Raw genomic sequence first — 19,274 nt, 5'->3', positions numbered from 1 at the left:
GATGAAGATCTCTTGAAGATAAAAAAGAGTTTAATTTGTTTTTTTAAACTGATGATAAAAAATGAGGATTTAAGTATTTCTGTTAATTTTATGTTAATTAGTTTTTTTGTATTTTAAAAAGAAAAAGAATAACTTAATTATGATATGAAATTGAAAAAAAAAACAAATGAAAAAAAAAATCAACCTCATCCTCATTAATTGACATGGAAGGACCACGTAAGCTCACCGGTACATGTGGAGACGGTGGTCAGCGCCACCACTCCGGCAGGGACGAAAGCCAGCTATTTTTCTTATGTTCAAGGGCTAAAATCAGCTTTTATGCCGGTGAGGGACGAAAACCAACACTCGCTGAAAGTCTAGGGACGAAAAACATATTTAACCCTTTATTTTATTGTGTAAAAAATGAACTCGCATAATCACATACATAAATAATTTTTTCTCTTTTTTTCATTGTAGATTAAATCAGCTATTGTTTATTAGCCATCATTAAACCACATCCCCTAATATGTTTTGCATAATTTGAGATTTGGTTAACCAATTTTTTTATTAGTTATTCAATTGTACGAAGTTCAATCTATGCAACAAGGGTTTTAATTTAAGACTTTTTATCCACTTTGCTCATCATTTCATACTCTTCTATTTCATCAGTTGTTTATTATATTTTTAATGATCAAGGTATTAATTGACCTATCAAATATAATAGATGTATTCCCCGTGCAACGCGCGGGTAAAAAACACTAGTCAAAAGTGAAAAGAGAAAAGAACATAACAGAATAGAGGCAAAAATCAGAATCAAAGATTATATCTAGTTGGTGGTTCATCAATCAAAATCCAGGGAACAAGGAATTTAGCTTGAGAGAAGCTATGCAAGCGAAAACTGCGATTCACGAACCATTATCGACACACTCGCAATGGGAGCAATAGTCACATGACAAGACTTTCAACTTCTCCTCGTCTATGAATGCGCTCATGCTCATGGAGCATTTCGTCTCCTCCGTCATGCGACTATGACCTGTCGTCTGATGCAAGATGATCTTTAGCTTCTTGATTCGTAATGGTCATCGACCTCCTTCCATCTCCTTTGTGGTGCTCTTGGTTAGGGTGGAAGTCTTCTCTGCTCAATAGGAAGGATTTTAGAGTCAATCAATTTGGAGTTAATATGTTTAATTTAAGGTTGGAATATGAATTATTTAACATAAGAAATTTTAGGGTAATATTAAAACCTAGGATTTTTAGTTTTCCATGTAGGGCTTTTGAAAAAAAACTGGCCATGTAGAATTAATGAATATGCATGTAAGCCCGTGGCCAAGCCAAAATCAGGTTTTGTAAGTATTATGACATCACTTGTCCTTATTTCCTATAAATTAAAAATCCAAGGGCCCAAACTTTGTAAAAAGTTTTGAGTGGCTAACCTAAATTAGACTCCGAATGTTAAGGATTTAAAATATAATTAACTTTTTTTTATCATCTTTAGAGGTACATGTACCTGTCTGGCTGTCTTACACCAAAAAGAGGTACCCGTACAAATAATATTAATAACAATTATAATGAGAGATCATTGGATTTTAAAGAAGAAAAAATGACCCATGAATAAAACTCAAAGGATAAAGTAAAACAGACTAAAATGAAACTAAGCGGAGAAAAGATGAAAACTCTTGTCTGATGTTTGTGGTGATGAAATGTGAATAAAAAGTGTGGGAACTGGGAAGGAACAACTAGTGCAAAATGGTACACGGATATCTAATTATAATATATCATGGTAGAGGAATAATTAAACTTATTTTGAATTTTAATTTTTTTAAAAAATATTTTCTGAATTGATGAAATTCAATTAAATATCTGTATGAAAAAAACTTACACTGATTTTAAAAAAAAGTTACACTGAGACTTTACATAAACTTTCATCCCAAAGTCAAATGCATGATTGTAATATATTTTTTAAGCATTTGAAATTGTCTTTTTAAGTTTGTGTAAAAGATCAAAAGCAAAAGGAGAGTAAAACAGAAAATATAAATAAGAATGAAATGAAAAGTTTGTGTTCAAAAAATAAAAATTTTACATTGGCAAAAAAAAACATTATTTCATATTTCTAGTTCAATTCCGGTTTGATTAATCATTTGGTAGTTTTAAAAAAATTTAAAACTAAAATTCAGCTCAACTTAAAACATGTTTGAGCAAGACGACCACAGTGGGAGTCGAACCCACGACCTTTTGATCCGAAGTCAAACGCGCTAATCCACTGCGCTATGCGGTCAGTTATGTACTTACATAAGTAAGTTTTCTATAAATAGTATTAGTTGTATACAGGCTTTAAACAGTTTTTTTTTTAAAAAAAAATGGATGGGAGTTCAAGTTTTTTTTTTTATTTGAAAGAGGGAGTTCAAGTTAGTTAAATATCTAGGAAGCAGGGGCGGAGCCAGGAATTTCAGAGAGGGGTGACTAAGATCTAAAGAAATATAATTTGTAAGAAAATTTCAATTCTTATTAAATAATAAATGTGCCAAAAAAGACATAAGTATTTTGGTGAGAACAAATGGTTAGTTTGAGTGCAAGAAATATTTTATATAAGCATAAAAAATATAAAATTAGTTTGAATACAAGGTGGACAACAACCGAATAAATCTCACTTAAAAGTACACTGAACAAGCAATAAAGAAGACAAAACATTAGAAGAAAAATACGAAGATTATCAATTCAGATACATAATCCACACATTGTAATTTCACCCAAATCAAAATACTTTTGCTATATCACCCTTTTGCCAATCAGAATACTTTCGCTATATCAGTTTCCTCTTGTAAAAAAAGTGATTATTAGGAATTTGTTAATGTGCTAGAAAATAAAGGAAAAATGGTTATCTGAAATCAAATTCCTAATGGTGTAAGTAATCAGGGGAGGGGACACGTTATGGTGGTGAGAGTGCCAGGTGGCTCAAGGACTAGTGATTCAATTTCAAAAGCTGAAAAATTGAAAAAGTTGAGAAAAACTGTCACATGATAAGTTATGTTTTGTTTGGATGGGTCATGCTTGTGTTAGAGTTTGAGGTTTTTTCATTCTCCTTCTATGCTCTTCTCTTTCTCTCCTCATTTCAATTTCAATTTCAATCTCAAGTCAAGTAAGTGTTTGGGGGCATTGGAACTGAATCAGAAGATGATGATCACCATGCAATCAACGCCCGGAAGCTATGGGTATTTGGAGAAATCTCTAGTGATAGAGAATTGAGAGAGAGACTCTGCCTTCGCCAACATGCTCCCTCCAAGGATGGTGTCTCACAAAGCCACAGAAACTCCACACCAGCCCCAAACAAAAGTAGTCACTCTTCTCATCTCAAGGTGCAAGAGTTGTGCTCTCTGGCCTCTCACCTCTGCTACTACTACTGTTACTCTGCTCCAATAATTTTTTTAGTTGAGAAATTTCAAAAAGCCAGGGGTGACTAAGCAGGGGAAAGTGCTCCGCCACTGCTAGGAAGGAAATTTCGTTGTGAATAATTTGTGTATGCTGAGAATGTAATCAATAAGAATTTAGAGAATCGCATCATTATGTAAAATTATATAATTAAATTAAGCTCATATGACATATCTCTAAAATCTTATTGAATTAAGGGAATATATACCTTCAAGTAGTTTATATGTAACAATTTTATCTTGAATTAAATTATCAATCATTTTAATGTTAAACTTTTATAATCATGTCTAATACCATTTATCAAACAATTATTTCTTGTTTATGAAACTTGGTCATCTGGGAGATAATACTCTTTTACGTGTATGCTGACTTTGGCGTAACCCGATGAGTATTTATTATCCGATAGAAGCCGTCAAACATCGTAGCTTAGTCTTGATATGAAGGGTCATGCCTATATTGTGATCTTGAAAAAAGACGTTAAATTTTCTCGTTTAACTCAATCGTGCGCATAGTAGGCAGGGGCGGACCCACATAGAGCTGAGGGGTTCAGTTGAACCCCTGGAAAATTTTTTTTCCTACTTACCCCCCTATAATGCTTTTTTTATGAACCCCTGAAATTTAAAAATTGAACCCAGGCCCCAGCCACCCAGACCCCACTCAGGCACTCACTCGGTCACTCCTTTCTCTCTCTCTCTCACGCACTTCATTCTCTGGTTCACCTCACCTCACTCACGATTCACACCACCACCAAATCCACCACAGGACCACCGGCCGCACAACGCACCACCACGGCACCACCGGCACCGACACCAACATCGTCCATCTCTGCTGCTGTTGAAGGTTAGTTAGGTTTAGGTATTGAAAACCCCCAAATTCAAAACCCCCAAATTGAAATCCCCCAAATTGAAATGTGAAGGGAAATTGAAAACCACAACTGCTACTGTTTTGTTTTTCTTTCCCTTTCGCTGAATTTAGTTTGTGTATAAGAAATTGTACTGAAATGAGATTGAGTTTTACATGAGAGTGACATATTCCATCAATTTTACAAAACCAATGGCCATGTTGATCCAGCACAACTCAAAGCTAGTTTCATTGAGGAGGGGTCAAATCTCAAGGCTGAAGTTTCAGACTTTGATGATGACCCTCAAGTGGTTTCATCATTCCAGAAGTCATTGCAAGAGAAAAAGGAGAGCATGGCTAAAACGAGATTTTTCTCTTTTGAGGAAAAGAAAATCAATTCTGGTGACAAGGTGGTGTTGTATTTCACAAGCCTGAGAGGGGTGAGAAAGACTTATGAGGATTGCTGCAATGTGAGGCTGATTCTGAAAGGATTGGGCTTCAAGGTAGATGAGAGAGATGTGTCAATGCATTTGGGGTTCAAGGAGGAGCTTAGAGAGCTACTGACTGATGGGTTTGGAGGATTGCCAAGGGTGTTTGTTGGGAGGAAATACATTGGTGGAGCTGAGGAGATTCAGAAGCTTCATGAGGATGGGGAACTTGAGAAACTGCTTGATTGTTGTGAGAGGATTGATGATCACAATGATATAAGGTTTGTGCCTTGTGAAACCTGTTCTGGAAGTTGTAAAATCTACTATGATGATGATGATGATGAAGAAGAACAAGATCATGGTGAGGTAGGCGAGTATGGATTCCAGCGTTGTCCTGATTGCAATGAAAATGGACTAATACGTTGCCCCATGTGCTACTGCTAGTTCTCTCTTTGTGATGACATTTAACACAACTTAAACCAATTTTTTGAGTTGTGATTCTGTGTATTTTGTTTATAGGTAGTTTTTGTTGTACAGTATAATCTTGATTTGCTTCATTGATTGTAAGGAAGAAGAGGAAGAAAGTAGAAGAGTGAATAGCAAGGTCTCTTACTCTAAGTCCCTTTGCACAACCAGTGCATTTTACTTCATATATACTTTTCAATTTCCTTATTCAGAAATCAAAGATGGATTGTGTACAATTTCCTTGCAAAACTGTAATAGCAGAGTTACAAGGGTATACTGTATGATAGCATTTACATTCTCTCACTTCATATGTGTTCTTCTCCCTTAGACAATTTCAAAGCTGTAATGTTTGGCAGAGATTACATTGGGAGCTTGTTTGATCATTTAGTATTTAGCATTTAGCACTAATGTTTGATCATTTTATTCAGCACCATACCACATTTTAATTGTTACTAATAAACTCAGGTAAGGTGTAAGAAAATATTAGTACTCTGCTACATGTTGGGCTGACATTTTATTTGATCAACTTCAAGGAGAGACTTTGTGATTGTGACTTAGTCAAGTTCTGTTTATTTGAAATTAACAAGAATCCGTGACTGGTGTTATAATTTCAAACTAATGCACCAGTTCTTCTGGCACCTGCAGAATAGTTACAAATGCATAAATATTTTTCAGCTTAAAGAAGTTTCAAGAAAAACAAACAGTTTTATATTAGTCATTTATTACTTCTATTTATGCCTTATTCTTTAATACTTCTATTTGCACCTATTTGCACTCAAGACTCATCTATTTGTATCAACTATGACTTATATAATTTCTGATGTATAAACATATTAAAATTGATTTTAATTATATTTTTATAGATGTGTTCATTTAAAAAATTTGAACCCCCTGACCTCGGGGTTCTGGATCCGCCACTTAGGTTAAATAATCCATCTCGTGAATTAATTTAAATAATTCATGAAGTGATACCTTTTATTTCTTGGCATTGAACGTATCTAATACCCTTTGATGTGAAATTAATCATTCAAGTTGATAGTATAAAGATAATTCTTTATAGATTGAAGCATTGATTCACTTGTTCAAGCTCAACGGCCTATATAGTTTTTTGTTGCGATGAATGCCCTTAAACTTAAAGTATCTTTCTATCCCTTTTTAATAAAGAAAATTTACATATCGCATCAAAAAGATATATAATATCTATCATTGTTTTCTTTTTATTTCTTAGAATAAAAGCAGTAATTTTAAGATGTAAATATTTAATATTATTATTATTTTTAAGAAAAAAATTGCATGGATGGCCATTTACACTATTAGTTTTTTTTAACCAAGTATGTACATATTTTTAAGCAAAATGATTATATATCATCATTAAAAACTTACGAGTCTGATCAAGGGATAAGAAGGGAGGTAACCCAACAAAAAAGAGGTCTGATACCTCAACAACGTAAGAAAAAAACTAAAGTCTATAAATGTTATACCTAACACAAGCTCCAAGCAAAAAACAAACCCTATAAAACTTCATAAGAAAAGCTTCCCAAAGCCAGGAAAGTATTTACATATAGTTAAGATAATTTTGCGTCAAGATAATAGTTAGAAAAGAAAATCCTCCCCAAATTCGTCGGAATCACACTTAGGGTGGAAATATCCTGAACTAGGCTAAACTGCATAAATATGTATAGGGACTAAGGGCATGTTTGATTACTGTTTTTAAAAACAGTTTTCTGTTTTATAAAATTAAAAAACAAAAAATCCTATTTGGTTAAGTTGTTTTTAAAAAATTAATTTAAAAACTGTTTCCTATTTTATTGTTTTTAAAGCAAAAAACTCAGAACAGAAAAAAGTTGTTTTTGTTCTCTATTTTTTTATTTTTGTTTTAGATTTGAGAAAACACGGAGAACATGTTGTTTTATGTTCTCTCATTAATGGCAGTAATGGTAATTATTGGAAATTAGAAAATAGGGGTTTTCGTTCTCGGTTAGCAAGCTCGTTCTCTCGCTCTCACTATGAGTGGCCGCCAGCCCTCTTCCTCTCCTTCTCAGGTAAATTGCTCCTCCTCTTCATCTATTTCTCTTGCCATAAGGATTTTCTCCTCATCTTCTCTTATTTCACGTGATCTCAATGATTCAGTGAAGTAAGTTGTGGTTCTTCTTCTGGGTTCCTCTTCTGTGCCTTTTGGGTGTTTGGTTCTTCTATTTCGTTTTTCCTCTCTCTCTGTTTGTGTGGTTCTGCAATTGCTCCTTCAACAAAATCAAACGTGTTATGCTCTTCTTCTTCTTTTTTAATCATTAATTCTGGAGGCTTTGAGTTGCTGCTGTGATCGTTTTTCACTGAGTTGGTCTCCTAGCTGTGCTATTTTCCTTCCTGCAAGCGCTGGTAATTTTTCTTTGCTAAATTGAGATTGAAGGTTGTAGGGTGTTGGTCTTTTTGCTGGGATTGTGACTGGTTTATCTTTGATACTAGGGGTGTACAAGGGACGGGTTGGGACGGGTTTTGGTTAACCCTAACCCGACCCTAAATATTGATCGGGTCAATTCATAGACCCTAACCCGTCCCTAGACCCGAAGCAACCCGACATTATGCGGGTCCAATTTAGGAAGGGTCTATGTAGGACGGGACCGGGTTGGCCCGAGGGACAATAAGTTTAAGACTATTTGATACTAATTGTAAAATTTAAAGATAATCTAAAAGAGTTATAAGTTGGAACTATTTTTTAGAAGAAATAACTTGAACATAATCTATTGCACGTGAGAGGTTTACATTTTGTTTGATCATTTCTTCACTTATCTCACATGTGCATAATACTCACACATGATTTTCTCTTGTTAGAGCATGAAAGTGTCAATAGTTTGACCAACGTTTATTTAATTCATAAGCTAAATGTTAAACATTTTAATTTCATCTACATGGTAAGATAAATTTGAGCACCATGTATCACATTTTAATCATTATAACAAATTAAAATTTTATAAAATATATATGTGGGACGGGCCGGGTGACCCGAGTGTCAACCCGAACCCGACCCGACCCGAAGTCGGGTAACTCAAAAATCAACCCGAACCCGGTCTCTTTTAATGATCGGGCCGAGTTCAACCCGACCCTAAAGGCTTGGGCCGGGACGGGTTGGCGGGTAGGGCCGGGTCTTGTACACCCCTATTTGATACTGTTACATAGTGTTTTTTTTTCCCTTTGGCTTGTGCCGCTGTAGGGTAACCAGATTGCTACCTGGTTCATGTTTTCTTGCTTTCTCTTATACTTGTACATGGGTTTATAGCATCCCAATTGATACTATTTTATATATATATAATTTGGCCTTTCCAGAAAAAAACCATTTGTACATGTATATTACTTAATTTTCTCACTTTCTTTGCAATTGCTTCCCCTGTTGTTTTGTTTTGTGCTTCAAGGGCGTCGAACACTCAAACCTATTCCTCTGTTTGTTTCTTTGTTGGGCATCAAAAGCAAAGAATGGTGATGCTAGTTGTGATAAGTTACTGGAAGCAAAAGCTGCACTTTCTCATTTTTTTATCCACTTTGAAAGCAATAATTGACTAATAACTTATTATTTTAGACACATAAACATGCTGCTCAATTTCAGAAGAAAAGACATTATAAGTTATTGGGTATCATATTCAATAGAAATACTGCACCACGAGTAATCATTCCTCCACTCAAGACCCACCAAATACTGATGAAGAAAATGAGCTTGAAGATTAATACCTCGATGACATTGGGGTTCATGTAAATGGAATGATGACATTCAAGAAGTAGAGCACATCTCAATGGAAAGCTAAAATTAATTTTAGAATACCAATTTAATAAAAATATATGAAGAAAATTAAAAAAAAATCCTTATGAAGAAAATTAATTTGATTCAATAAATTTATGTTAATAACTTTTTTTTCCTAAAGATGCATTCAAACGAGTTTTCTATTATTTTGTTTCGAAAACATGTTTTTAGAACAAATTTATCAAACAAGTATTTTTGTTTTTTCATGTCCAAAACAATTTTTAAAATCTAATTACCAAACAAGTTTTTTTTATATATTGTTCTAAAAAACAGTTCTTAAAAATCATTTTACAAAACAGTTTTGAAAATAAGAAAATTGAAAACACAATCAAACAGGCCCTAAATTTTCAAGTTACAGGCTTTTTTTCTTTTTTTGCTTAGTTTGATCATCTTGAAAACTCGGTCTGGTCTGTTAGCCTAACTAAAGGTCAATTTCAAAAATTAAGTAGAACACTGAACTTATATGTAGGTATGGACCAACAAGCTAATGAACTAAAATGGATAGCGTGAAAATAATCAAAATTATGCTGAACTTCTTAACACCTGAAAACTTTTTTTTTGTTACAAGAGGAAGATTTCAAAACAAACTAACTAGCCAAGAATATCAAAACAACGGTATTGTATGACCATCACATGCAGGCGTAACTGCCACACACGCTTGGGGAAGCCTTCACAAGAAGTCTATCTCGCCAAAAAATCATCAACATTATTCTTCTCTCGAGGAACAAACTCAATCAGAACATTCCAATCCCATGTAAGTTTTTTCTTGACTTTAGCAAGTGTTTCCGTGTCCCAGAAACCACTAGTATCCATAGTTTCGTTGAACACCTTCACCAGAAGCAAGCAATATGAATGACAGACAAACCCACCTGAAAGCTTATTTTTTTTTGTACATCGGAAAATACCTGAAAGCTTATTTAAAATGATACTACTCAATAATGAGATAATTAAATAAGTTATAAATCCATTTTAAGTAGATTTATAGTAAGTTTTAATTATTATATTTTTCTGCATCTAAATCTATAAATAAATTAATAATAAAAATATAATTTAACAAACGACACTTCCGGTCTGAACATCACGCATAGTTCACGTCACTGCAATTCTTCTCCCAAATTCTTCATCTCTCGCCATCGCCGGAGCAAAACACTTCAATTTTCTCTCCGACAACACGTTCTCTTCCCGGCGAGTCCTCCACCACCCTGTAATTTTCCCTTCTCACAATCTCTCTTCATCTCAATACTCCCAGAAACTAGGAATTTCCACGCTCTTCAATTTCTCGTAAGATTCACCAATCATGAACTGTATTATTTTCTCTTTTATCATATCAATTTTGTTTTACATTCAATTTCTCAACAATTATCACTTCCTGAATCCAGATCTGACTGCACACGAACCATCGTTTACGCTTCGGCTGAACGTGACAACAACCTTGATTTGGGTTTAAACTGCTTTAAAGAATCTGGGGTCTCGAAATTTGATAACTTTTGTCGAATGACAAGTGGTGTTGCTTATTTTATTGCGATTTGGGCATCTGGGTCGGTGAGATTGGCTGCTGTAGCGGAAAAAGCTTGAAACTTGGTGTTTTGATTCGCTTTAGGCAAATTTTGTGGGAGAAGGTTTTGGACTGTTTGTGAGTGAGTGAGTTTGCACTTTGCAGGGTCGGCGTCATGTTCTATGGTGCAGTGGTATGGGACCCTTGGCTTATTGTTGCTCAAATTGTTTGTCTGCAATGCATGTACTATATCACATTGGGATTGTTGTTGTCATTACTTGTTGGAACTCGCGTATCGCGGATGAGCCTCGTGTATTTCTTTGACTATGTTACAATCTCTACATCTACGGTTACTGGTTGGTCTGTTGTTGCTTCATTTTTGCTCAGTTCAGTTGCAGGGTAATTGTTCTATTCCACCTAAACTCATCCTAGTTGGTTTGTTGAAATCATTGTGCAAGAATTGTTAATTGGCTAGCCTATAATTGATTGCTAATTAATACTAGTAATTATATTCAATTGTGTTAGTCTTACTTCTTTCTGATTTTGACTGGCTCCTCTCCTTAATAGTTTATCGTAGTTTTTTGTTGTTGTATAAACATCCGGTACCCGGTCACCCTTTGGATGCCACCAGATTTAGGATTTAGTCACTATTAAGGCTCATCATCCCTCCCCCATAGTGTATTGTGTGGGGATCGAACCCGTGAGCTCTTCCCACACACTCAGTCTGCGTTGCCAACTTAGCTACCCCTCTTGGGTTTTATCATAGTTTTTAATCACAGGGTTATGGTGCAATTTTTCAATCTTAATTGCTTCTTCAAAGATGATGATCCTTTACAAATTTTCAAATTATTGTAACCTAGTATTTAGTATCTTTCGTGCTTTTTTTGTTTGTTCGGTTTAGCATCGTTATGTTCACAAGTTTGCGAATGGGTGTTCATTCTTAAATGTTTTTATTCTCATTGGGGGTTGAATTGATTGTGCTTTGTTCCAGTAAGGGAAAGGAAACAAAAATCCCGGCTTTGAGATGGATGCGCCTTCCTTTAGGAAAGTCCACGTGTCTGTTGGGAATGTAAAGAAATAGGATTTGGTTTACAAATCAAATCTTATGTTTGGGGTGTTTAAATAAAATAAGTAATGAGGTGATATTGTAAAATCCAATAGCAACTTTGTCAAATAAGGTGTTTGTTGTTCTGTGATTATTTTGTGTGGGAGGAAGGAACCAAGGGAGACATTATGAGCTTTTATGTATTTCTTGGCTTGTTAACTGAAATCATGCAGTAGCTTTAAGTTGTATTCACGCCAAAGGTCACTAACTCACTACGGTTTTAATGCAGGGCTGTATATATGCTGTATTTGATTGAAAGAGCAAAGAAGTGCTTGGATTTTTCGGCCACTCTCTACATCATCCATCTGTTTCTATGCATTGTGTACGGGGGTTGGCCTTCTGCTATAACGTGGTGGATTGTGAATGGTACTGGAATTGCAGTGATGGCTTTGCTAGGTGAATATTTGTGTATCAGGCGGGAACTCCAGGAGATACCAATAACACGATTACGTTCAAGTAAGAACTTCCTCCTTTATTGATGTTTAGCTGGTTAATGGAGATGTGCTATTTGAAGATTTTTTATCTGCAATATATTATGTTTTGTATCCTCCTTGGTTATGTGTTTACCTGTTTCAGAAGCCTGAATATTGTTCAGGATGTCAAACTCAGAGGGACAAACTTAATTTATGCAAATGTTGTATATAGTTATTTGAATTTGACCATCCTATTGCAAATTGTAAAAGTTGTCGTCTCTCTGAGTAATTTGTTAACTAATAATTTTCGTTATGTGGACGTAATGGTGTGTTGAATAGCAATATTTGTATTGGTTGGCTATTCCTTCGATTTAACATAGTTGAGTTCCTTGCAGATGTTTGATTGGTAGAACTCAAGTGTTGCATTGAAGAAGGGAGTTGTGCCTCAGGATGGTAACAACTTTTGTTTCTATATATTGGATGATCTTCAAGATAAAGCCCATGAACTTCATAAAGTACATAGTTCTGCTATGCCATTGAAAGACCTACATTTCCTTTCTATTGGTTAGTTGCAATAGAGTAAAACATAGATAATCAGACGAGACTAGGTACATGATTGTTCAGAAGATTCTGAAAGTCTTAGTGTAAGTGATTCTATTTCGTTTTTAACTCTCCAAGTGTTTTTGGTTAAGATGATGCATTTAGTTGATTGAGCTTCTATTCTTTTTTACCCTTTTTGCGAGTTCTTGGATCTGTAAAATCTTGGAAATATATATTAGTTCTATGGCACTACCTTTTATTGGATTGTTAACCTCAGTCAGATTTTTATTTCAACTTCTTTTGATTGATAATTTTGTACCTCACGTTCATGCTTGATCTTCTTGACTCCCTCTATATTGATTGCTGAGTGTTGCATAGTAACACTAGTTTCTAACCAATAATTTGTAGAAGGTACATCATGTTTTGGTTCACCTTGATGAATATCTGAATTGGCCTTTGTTAGTTTAAGATATGAATTATGAATATTCTTCTTCATTCCAGTGTTAATCCTTTTATGTGGCCAATCAAGTCATGGTGCATCTAATCACCATTAATCTTGTACTTCGATGATAGCATTTCATAATTTTCACGTTAAATGAATGACATCTAAATCACAATGCATTCATCACAGAGCCATGGTTATTAACCTTGTTTAAGTTACAAGAGAACTTGCATGATTTACACTTTAGGCATTAGAAACGCTGCTTCTAACGATGGCGTTCTCCAATAGTATGTGCTTGTGCTAGTTCTATTGATGAAAGTGGCATAATATGAGCTTGAAATTTTGAAAATAAAGGCATAAAAATGATCGGAAAATGTGCACAATTTGGTGATGTAAAGTTGTGCAAAAGAAGAGTCAAACACTCGTCTTGAATTCTTTCTTTGTTCTTAAAATAAATATATTCATACTTATCCTTAATGTCCACAGAATAAAGTCATCGTCACCATATTTCAAGCTTGGATGCTCTTTTTCTCTAACAAAAGCCAAAATTGGACAAAAGTAACAGAAGACATAAAAATAACATCCTGAGATATGAAACACCCTGATTTTCAAGGTTTTTTTTTTTTTACTAAAACAAAGTACTCAGCAGGTTGGCGAAAAACTTCCAATGTTAGTTTTGTGGTGAAAGTTAGAAGCCGTGATCTCCCTTTGTCCTTGAGATTCATCTGTGGAAATTAAGCTTGAGCTTTCCAGTGGGATGAAATGTCAGCCACAGCTTCTCCCACTGTGAGATAGACTCCTTTCAACCCAAAGGAATCCAAAATGTTTGAGTGGTGTAACTTTTCTATCACATTTCCAACAGGATTTGCCAACACAAGCTGCACCAATCAATTAAAAATGTAAAGAATATAAAGAAAACTGGATCAAGTCTTAAAATGTTGAAGGGTGTTACTTTTTGCACCTCATTTTCTCTGCACCACCATTGGTAGCTTCCAAAAATTATTTTTCGGAAGCATGTGGAGTGGTGTAGTGAAAGAGAACGAGGTGAAGAAGTAACACTTTGCAGTTAGTACCTGAAGTGATCTTTTGTCCAGCATCCTTCTAAGTTCACATAAAGTGTCTATCCCACTTGTGTCTATGGCAGTAACAGCTGAAAAAGAAAAAGAAATATCTTTAAGCAAAAATGTTCTCAAAACCATGGTTATCAAATCGAGATACGTATCGTGTATGTGTATCGTATCATATCATAACTTGTATCATTAGATACAGACACACAAAAAATTAAGTCATAAATTGAATAATATACTAATATACCATATAAATATAGTTCAAAATAATCAAATATCCAAGCCATAAGAAGAAAAATTATCTCACAAAGTTCAAGTTCAACCTAGTTCCAAGCCATAAGCCAAACTAAATGTCTAACTTCCTAATTTCTAGGAAAAAAATTGTTGAAATTGAAACGGTGAAGAACAGAAGAAGAAAGCCAACGTTGGTAGGAGGCAGAGAATAACTGAAACAGTGATGAACAGAAGAAGAAAACAAACGTGGCAGCAACAACAATTTTTAGGTTTACTTTTAATGAAATTAAATGTCTCACTCCCTAATCTCTAGGAAAAATAGTTGAAACAACATTCTTGACCAATTTTTTTTTTTTTAAAAAAGCATCTGAAATGTTTAAATCACGAACTGGGTCGCGAGACCTGACCTCGGATTCAACGAATTCCAGATTGTGTTCGAATCGTGTCATACGCCTGACAATACAATACATGTGATACACTTGCAATTCATGCGATTCAGGACGCGATTCGAACACAAAAAGATACATTCATGGGACACGCATCATTGGGGTGATTTTCGTATCGTATCGCCATACGTATCGTGCAATACCGATACAAATAACCATGCTCAAAACTCAGATAACAAACTTTGCAAGTGAAATGGAATACTTGCCTGTCATGTCTAAAATTATGCACCTCAATGTACTTTCTTTGTTTGCTTCTACACGTTCTTCCTCTTCGCGAACCCATCTCAATATCCTATAGCAGGAGAAGCTCTTAGATTGTTGGAATCTTAGAATCACTCAGAAAAAAACTAGACTGAAACTTCACATAAAATTAACACTACTTTTCGCCTTATCTAACCTTTCTTGCAGGTAAGTTGCATTAGCAAAGTAGATTGGAGACTCAACCGCCAAAATGAGAAATGAAGGCATCCTCAAAGCTTCTCTATACTGGTTAAGGTTGTGGAATATCGTTGTCCCTGGTATATTCCCCAAAACCAGTGTGTTTGGCCGCGAGACATGAAGCAGGATCTTGAAGACTGATATTGCCACCTGAAGATTTTGGCGAAGTCATTAAGTTTTAATTGCATAGCATTAGCATATTTTCAGCTTTGTAATAACGGGAAACAGATTGGTGAATTACAAGATTACCGCGATTCCAAGGCCTAAAGGCACTGAAATGAACAGAACCCCAAAGAAGGAGCACAAGCAGGCCAAGAAATCAAGCTTGTCAACCTTCCACAATTTATAGGCAGCTTGATAATCTATTAGCCCTATAACAGCAGTGATGATAATGGCTGCTAACACAACATTTGGAGTGTAATAGAACAGAGGCATGAGAAACAAAAGGGTCACAAGAACTGCTGAAGCCATGATAATATTAGAGACTGCTGTCCGTGCTCCGGCATTATAGTTAACCGCTGATCGTGAAAAGGATCCTGCAAGTGTGTTTTAAAATTAGAATGGATATTTTCTTAGAAGTTCATTGCTTCAATAACTACAATTCACACGGTCAAATGAGAGAAGAATCATTGCCTGTTGTGACATAGCATGAAGAGCAAGAGCCAGCTATGTTCATAACACCAATGGCTATCATTTCTTTGTTTCCATCTACTTGGTAGTTTCTAAGTGCAGCAAATGTTCTTCCTACAGCAATTCCTTCCTGAAACAGAAGTTCCAGTTGAGTTAAGCTATTAAGCCTAAGGTGGACACCATGTTTTTTTAAAAAGTTTACACATTAACTTTAGTAAACTTCTTCATGACCAGTTATGTTTCTAGGTTTGAAACAGCTTACAGTGAGAGACAAGATCCCAGTGACAAGTCCGGTTTTGATAGCGAGGGCCAAATAAGGACCATTGAAGTATAACATGTTTGATGATGGTGGATTAAGTCCCTTTGGCAGTTCACCAATCTGCCAGAGAAAACACAAAACAAAGTGTTACTAGGAAGAAATAGCATCTCTTGTGTGCTTAAAATAACCAAGTTAGAGTGTCCTTTCTTACAATTGCAATTGTATGGGTCTTATTTCTCAAACAAGAGACTAAAATGGTAGACAGAATAACTGAAGCCAATGGGGCAGCTGCTGAAACCCAGAACAATTTTGGCTTCCTCAAGCTCTGTTGCAACCATACAGAATTTTCAGATCTTAAGAATCAGGTGAATTGTCATAAAAAAGAGCAGACGAATAAGGATTCTCTCATGTGAAAACCTACTGTTTTCTCATTTCGCAATTTTGTGTTTAAAATAGACACGCAGTACACGAGAGGATCCTAATCCCATATGATACATGTTATTAGTATATGCAAGATAAAATAATCTTACAATTTGCCTTGCTATAAGCAGGAAGGCCAGGAAGCTGATTCCCAATAAAATGGTATGCCATGACCACTGCACAAAGTTTCTCAAAAAAATTAAATGAGCATATATGCATATTTAATTATGCTAAAATGTGCATCACTTGGACAAAAACATTTGAAAGTGGCCCTTAATGGCCTAGCTATTCCATATTTCACTTCATGAATAATTGGAATCTGATCTCTTAACATAAAAGTCAAAAGCAAAGAATATCTTAAAGAAAATAGCGTTAGCAGTCTCATTGATAGTGTTAATTCTTATATTTGATTTTTTTTTGAAAGTGGTTAATTCTTATATTTGTTAAAACAGAATAAGTGCTATTAGAATGTTAGCCGTCAGATTTAAAATTGCAAAAAGATAATTACAAAATATATAGATTAAATTGTAGCCGTCCTTTTAAAAAATTCTCAATTTTTTTTCTGTAGTATTGGAAAGAATATAAAAATAAAAAAATACATACCTCGTCCCTATGCTTGAAAACAGAGACCATTACGGGTATTATTTGCATCTTGCCGGTGAAGTGAACTATTCCAAGCAACCCTTTGAGTTGTTGTAGTGACACAATGATCGCTGCACCAGCCATGAAACCCACTAGTGTTGCCTTTGAGAGAAAATCAATTACAAAGCCTAACCTGTATACACCATCAAAGGTTATTTTTTCAATCATTAAAATATAACTTGCCAATAAAAAATTAGCCTTCAAATTCCCAAAGATTCAACTCAACTTTTTTTAACAAAAAATAAGAAAAGGAATTTGTTGCCAGTGAATTTTGATATTTTTTCCCCCTCCCCTCTAGTAATGTCTGTTCTATGTCAAGTGAGGCATGATGTTATGTTATTTTCTCCTATAAAAAAGAAACTATATTCAGCGGGGGCATGATTTAATTTAATACCTTAGTATACCCAGAGAAGATTGGAATAAACCAGCAAAGAAAGTGGCAGTGAAAGCCAATTTCAGATACAGAATTGGATCTTGGTTATAAGAAACTGATTCGCTTAACATTGATCCCATCACCAAAGATGCAATGGAAACAGGACCAACAGCAAGATGTCTTGAACTTCCAAGCAGGGAATATATCAAAGCAGGCACAAAACTTGAATCTGCACGATATCCATAATCATATTTCAGATTAAAAGATTGACAATGCATACAAAACAAAACAATTCAATGCCCTGCAGAAACAGAGGATAATTACTAACATAATCCAATAATAGGAGGCAAGTTTGCAAGCTTTGCATAACTGATTCCCTGCAAAAAAAAAAAAAAAAAAAAAGAGAGATAAATTCAATGAAATCTTAACTTACATTTCCAATTTTTGCCAAAAAGCAAAGGCACAGCACATGCATGCAATTGTGACTACAACTATGACATAGCTTTGGGCGAGCAGAACATATTTCTAGTCAATGTGAGACTTTAACGGTTACTGAAGTTAGGAAAATTTAGTGACCTGAGGAATGGCGAGGCTGGCAATGGTGAGACCGGAGATGATGTCGGAGCGGAGGAGGGTAGGGTGGTACTCAGGGGCCCATTGGAAAATGGGGAACAAGTACTGAAGCCCAAGGTAAATCTTCATGAGCCATGTTTGGTTCTTGAACCTGTGAAGTGGATCATCAGGGAAGAAGATCTCAGAGAGCCTGTGCCGGAGTTTCTGCAGGGTGGTGCGCTCCGGTGGCAGGCGAACCTTGTGGATTTCCAACGGCGGCATTGCTATCTCAGCTTGGAATTTGATGGTGGTGGTGAAGGAGTCAACTCTATTGCCATTGGTGCTCACACCCATTGTTGCAGTGGAGAGTTGAGACGCGAAGAGTAGAAGAGCTCACTTGGTTTTCTGTGATGAAGAGGATCTGCGTAGCTCTGTATTTATAGAGAGGGAAAACCATGGCAGCAATGGCAGGTGTCTGTCCCTATCGGTGGAGGTTATTGTTCACAAATTGGCGTTATTATTGGAATTCTGAAGGGGCTGTTCCGTCACATCCCTGTTTTTTTCTTCTTTTAGAATAGATTTTAATTCACACTCAAACAACACATCCACCTAGAAAAAAAAAAAAGAGAAATGATAGATGACATGATAGAGAAGTAAGAGAGATAGGAAGACAAAATAAGTGAAAAATATATGGTAGGGAAATTGTGGTGCGAATAAATCAAAATTCTTCATTTTACTGTGTATTTAGTTTGAAGGGGAGAAATATAGAAAGAAAGTAGGAAGAAAGAAGATAGTGGAAAGAAAATTGTGAGAAAGAGAGTAGAGTTTGTAGGTGGTTTGGTATGAAAAAAATTAAAGTAGCAAGAGATAAGAGAAATAATGAGGTCAATCATATCTCATTTTTGTTTGTTTGCGGAGAGTGGAAAGATAAAATATTATTTTCTATGCTACAAGGTTTTTTTACCGAATTATATATATATATATATATATATATATATATATATATATATATATATATTACACCGCCAAAGTTATGCGTAAAAATTCGGAAAAAAAGCCTAACACGCGTTGCCGAGTTATGTTTCTTTTCAAAGTTTAGGAGATTAGAAAAGATGGTAGGGCCCATGTCTCTCTCTCTCTCTCTCTCTCTCTCTCTCTCGTTGGTGCAAACCAAACGGAGAGAGTTGTTCTCGCGCTACCATAACTCCTTTTTATTCTCTTCCTTTCATCTCATCTCACCCTAAAACAAATAAAAGTAAAGGAATGCAAGTCTCAGAATTTGGATTAGCT

At 35.3% G+C, this 19,274-nt stretch overlaps 3 protein-coding genes and 1 non-coding gene across 5 annotated transcripts; 2 read left to right on the top strand and 2 right to left on the bottom strand.

Annotated features, from left to right (window-relative positions):
• Nucleotides 1-2,180: 2,180 nt before the first annotated feature.
• Nucleotides 2,181-2,254, bottom strand: TRNAR-UCG (transfer RNA arginine (anticodon UCG)). The gene has a single exon. It is a non-coding gene; the product is annotated as a tRNA-Arg (tRNA).
• A 1,781-nt stretch (nucleotides 2,255-4,035) lies between these two features.
• LOC130745866 (uncharacterized protein At3g28850-like) lies at nucleotides 4,036-5,441 on the top strand. The gene is made up of 2 exons (XM_057598271.1): nucleotides 4,036-4,245; nucleotides 4,477-5,441. The coding sequence occupies exon 2, from the start codon at nucleotides 4,599-4,601 to the stop codon at nucleotides 5,115-5,117; it is 519 nt and encodes a 172-aa protein (XP_057454254.1). The 5' UTR covers nucleotides 4,036-4,245; nucleotides 4,477-4,598; the 3' UTR covers nucleotides 5,118-5,441.
• Nucleotides 5,442-9,987: 4,546 nt separating this feature from the next.
• On the top strand, nucleotides 9,988-12,792 carry LOC130745865 (uncharacterized). Of its 2 annotated transcripts, none has more exons than XM_057598270.1 (4): nucleotides 9,988-10,132; nucleotides 10,308-10,822; nucleotides 11,758-11,984; nucleotides 12,337-12,792. In XM_057598270.1, the coding sequence occupies exons 2-4, from the start codon at nucleotides 10,599-10,601 to the stop codon at nucleotides 12,342-12,344; spliced, it is 459 nt and encodes a 152-aa protein (XP_057454253.1). In that variant the 5' UTR covers nucleotides 9,988-10,132; nucleotides 10,308-10,598; the 3' UTR covers nucleotides 12,345-12,792. The 2 variants fall into 2 exon arrangements, with proteins under 2 accessions (XP_057454253.1, XP_057454252.1); XM_057598269.1 differs by having other exon boundaries at nucleotides 9,988-10,209.
• Nucleotides 12,793-13,120: 328 nt separating this feature from the next.
• Nucleotides 13,121-18,413, bottom strand: LOC130745863 (probable sulfate transporter 3.4). The gene is made up of 13 exons (XM_057598266.1): nucleotides 18,009-18,413; nucleotides 17,761-17,809; nucleotides 17,454-17,661; nucleotides 17,021-17,192; nucleotides 16,528-16,593; nucleotides 16,209-16,322; nucleotides 16,001-16,117; nucleotides 15,742-15,868; nucleotides 15,358-15,644; nucleotides 15,068-15,258; nucleotides 14,877-14,962; nucleotides 13,997-14,073; nucleotides 13,121-13,801 (listed from the first exon to the last, which is right to left on the bottom strand). The coding sequence occupies exons 1-13, from the start codon at nucleotides 18,336-18,338 to the stop codon at nucleotides 13,658-13,660; spliced, it is 1,968 nt and encodes a 655-aa protein (XP_057454249.1). The 5' UTR covers nucleotides 18,339-18,413; the 3' UTR covers nucleotides 13,121-13,657.
• Nucleotides 18,414-19,274: the final 861 nt, after the last annotated feature.

The sequence above is a fragment of the Lotus japonicus genome, chromosome 3, assembly GCF_012489685.1.
Source record: "Lotus japonicus ecotype B-129 chromosome 3, LjGifu_v1.2".
Taxonomy (NCBI): domain Eukaryota; kingdom Viridiplantae; phylum Streptophyta; class Magnoliopsida; order Fabales; family Fabaceae; genus Lotus; species Lotus japonicus.
The sequence above is the reverse complement of the archived record's forward strand: the minus strand, read 5'-3'. Positions and strand labels throughout refer to the sequence as shown.

Coding starts and splice junctions, on each gene's coding strand:
- LOC130745866 (XM_057598271.1), top strand. CDS start 4,599: ATGGCTAAAACGAGATTTTTCTCTTTTGAGGAAAAGAAAATCAATTCT.
- LOC130745865 (XM_057598270.1), top strand. CDS start 10,599: ATGTTCTATGGTGCAGTGGTATGGGACCCTTGGCTTATTGTTGCTCAA. Junction 10,823..11,757: donor TTGCTCAGTTCAGTTGCAGG/GTAATTGTTCTA, acceptor GTTTTAATGCAG/GGCTGTATATATGCTGTATT.
- LOC130745863 (XM_057598266.1), bottom strand. CDS start 18,338: ATGGGTGTGAGCACCAATGGCAATAGAGTTGACTCCTTCACCACCACC. Junction 15,645..15,741: donor TTCATGCTATGTCACAACAG/GCAATGATTCTT, acceptor ACACACTTGCAG/GATCCTTTTCACGATCAGCG. Junction 13,802..13,996: donor TGGACAAAAGATCACTTCAG/GTACTAACTGCA, acceptor TGATTGGTGCAG/CTTGTGTTGGCAAATCCTGT.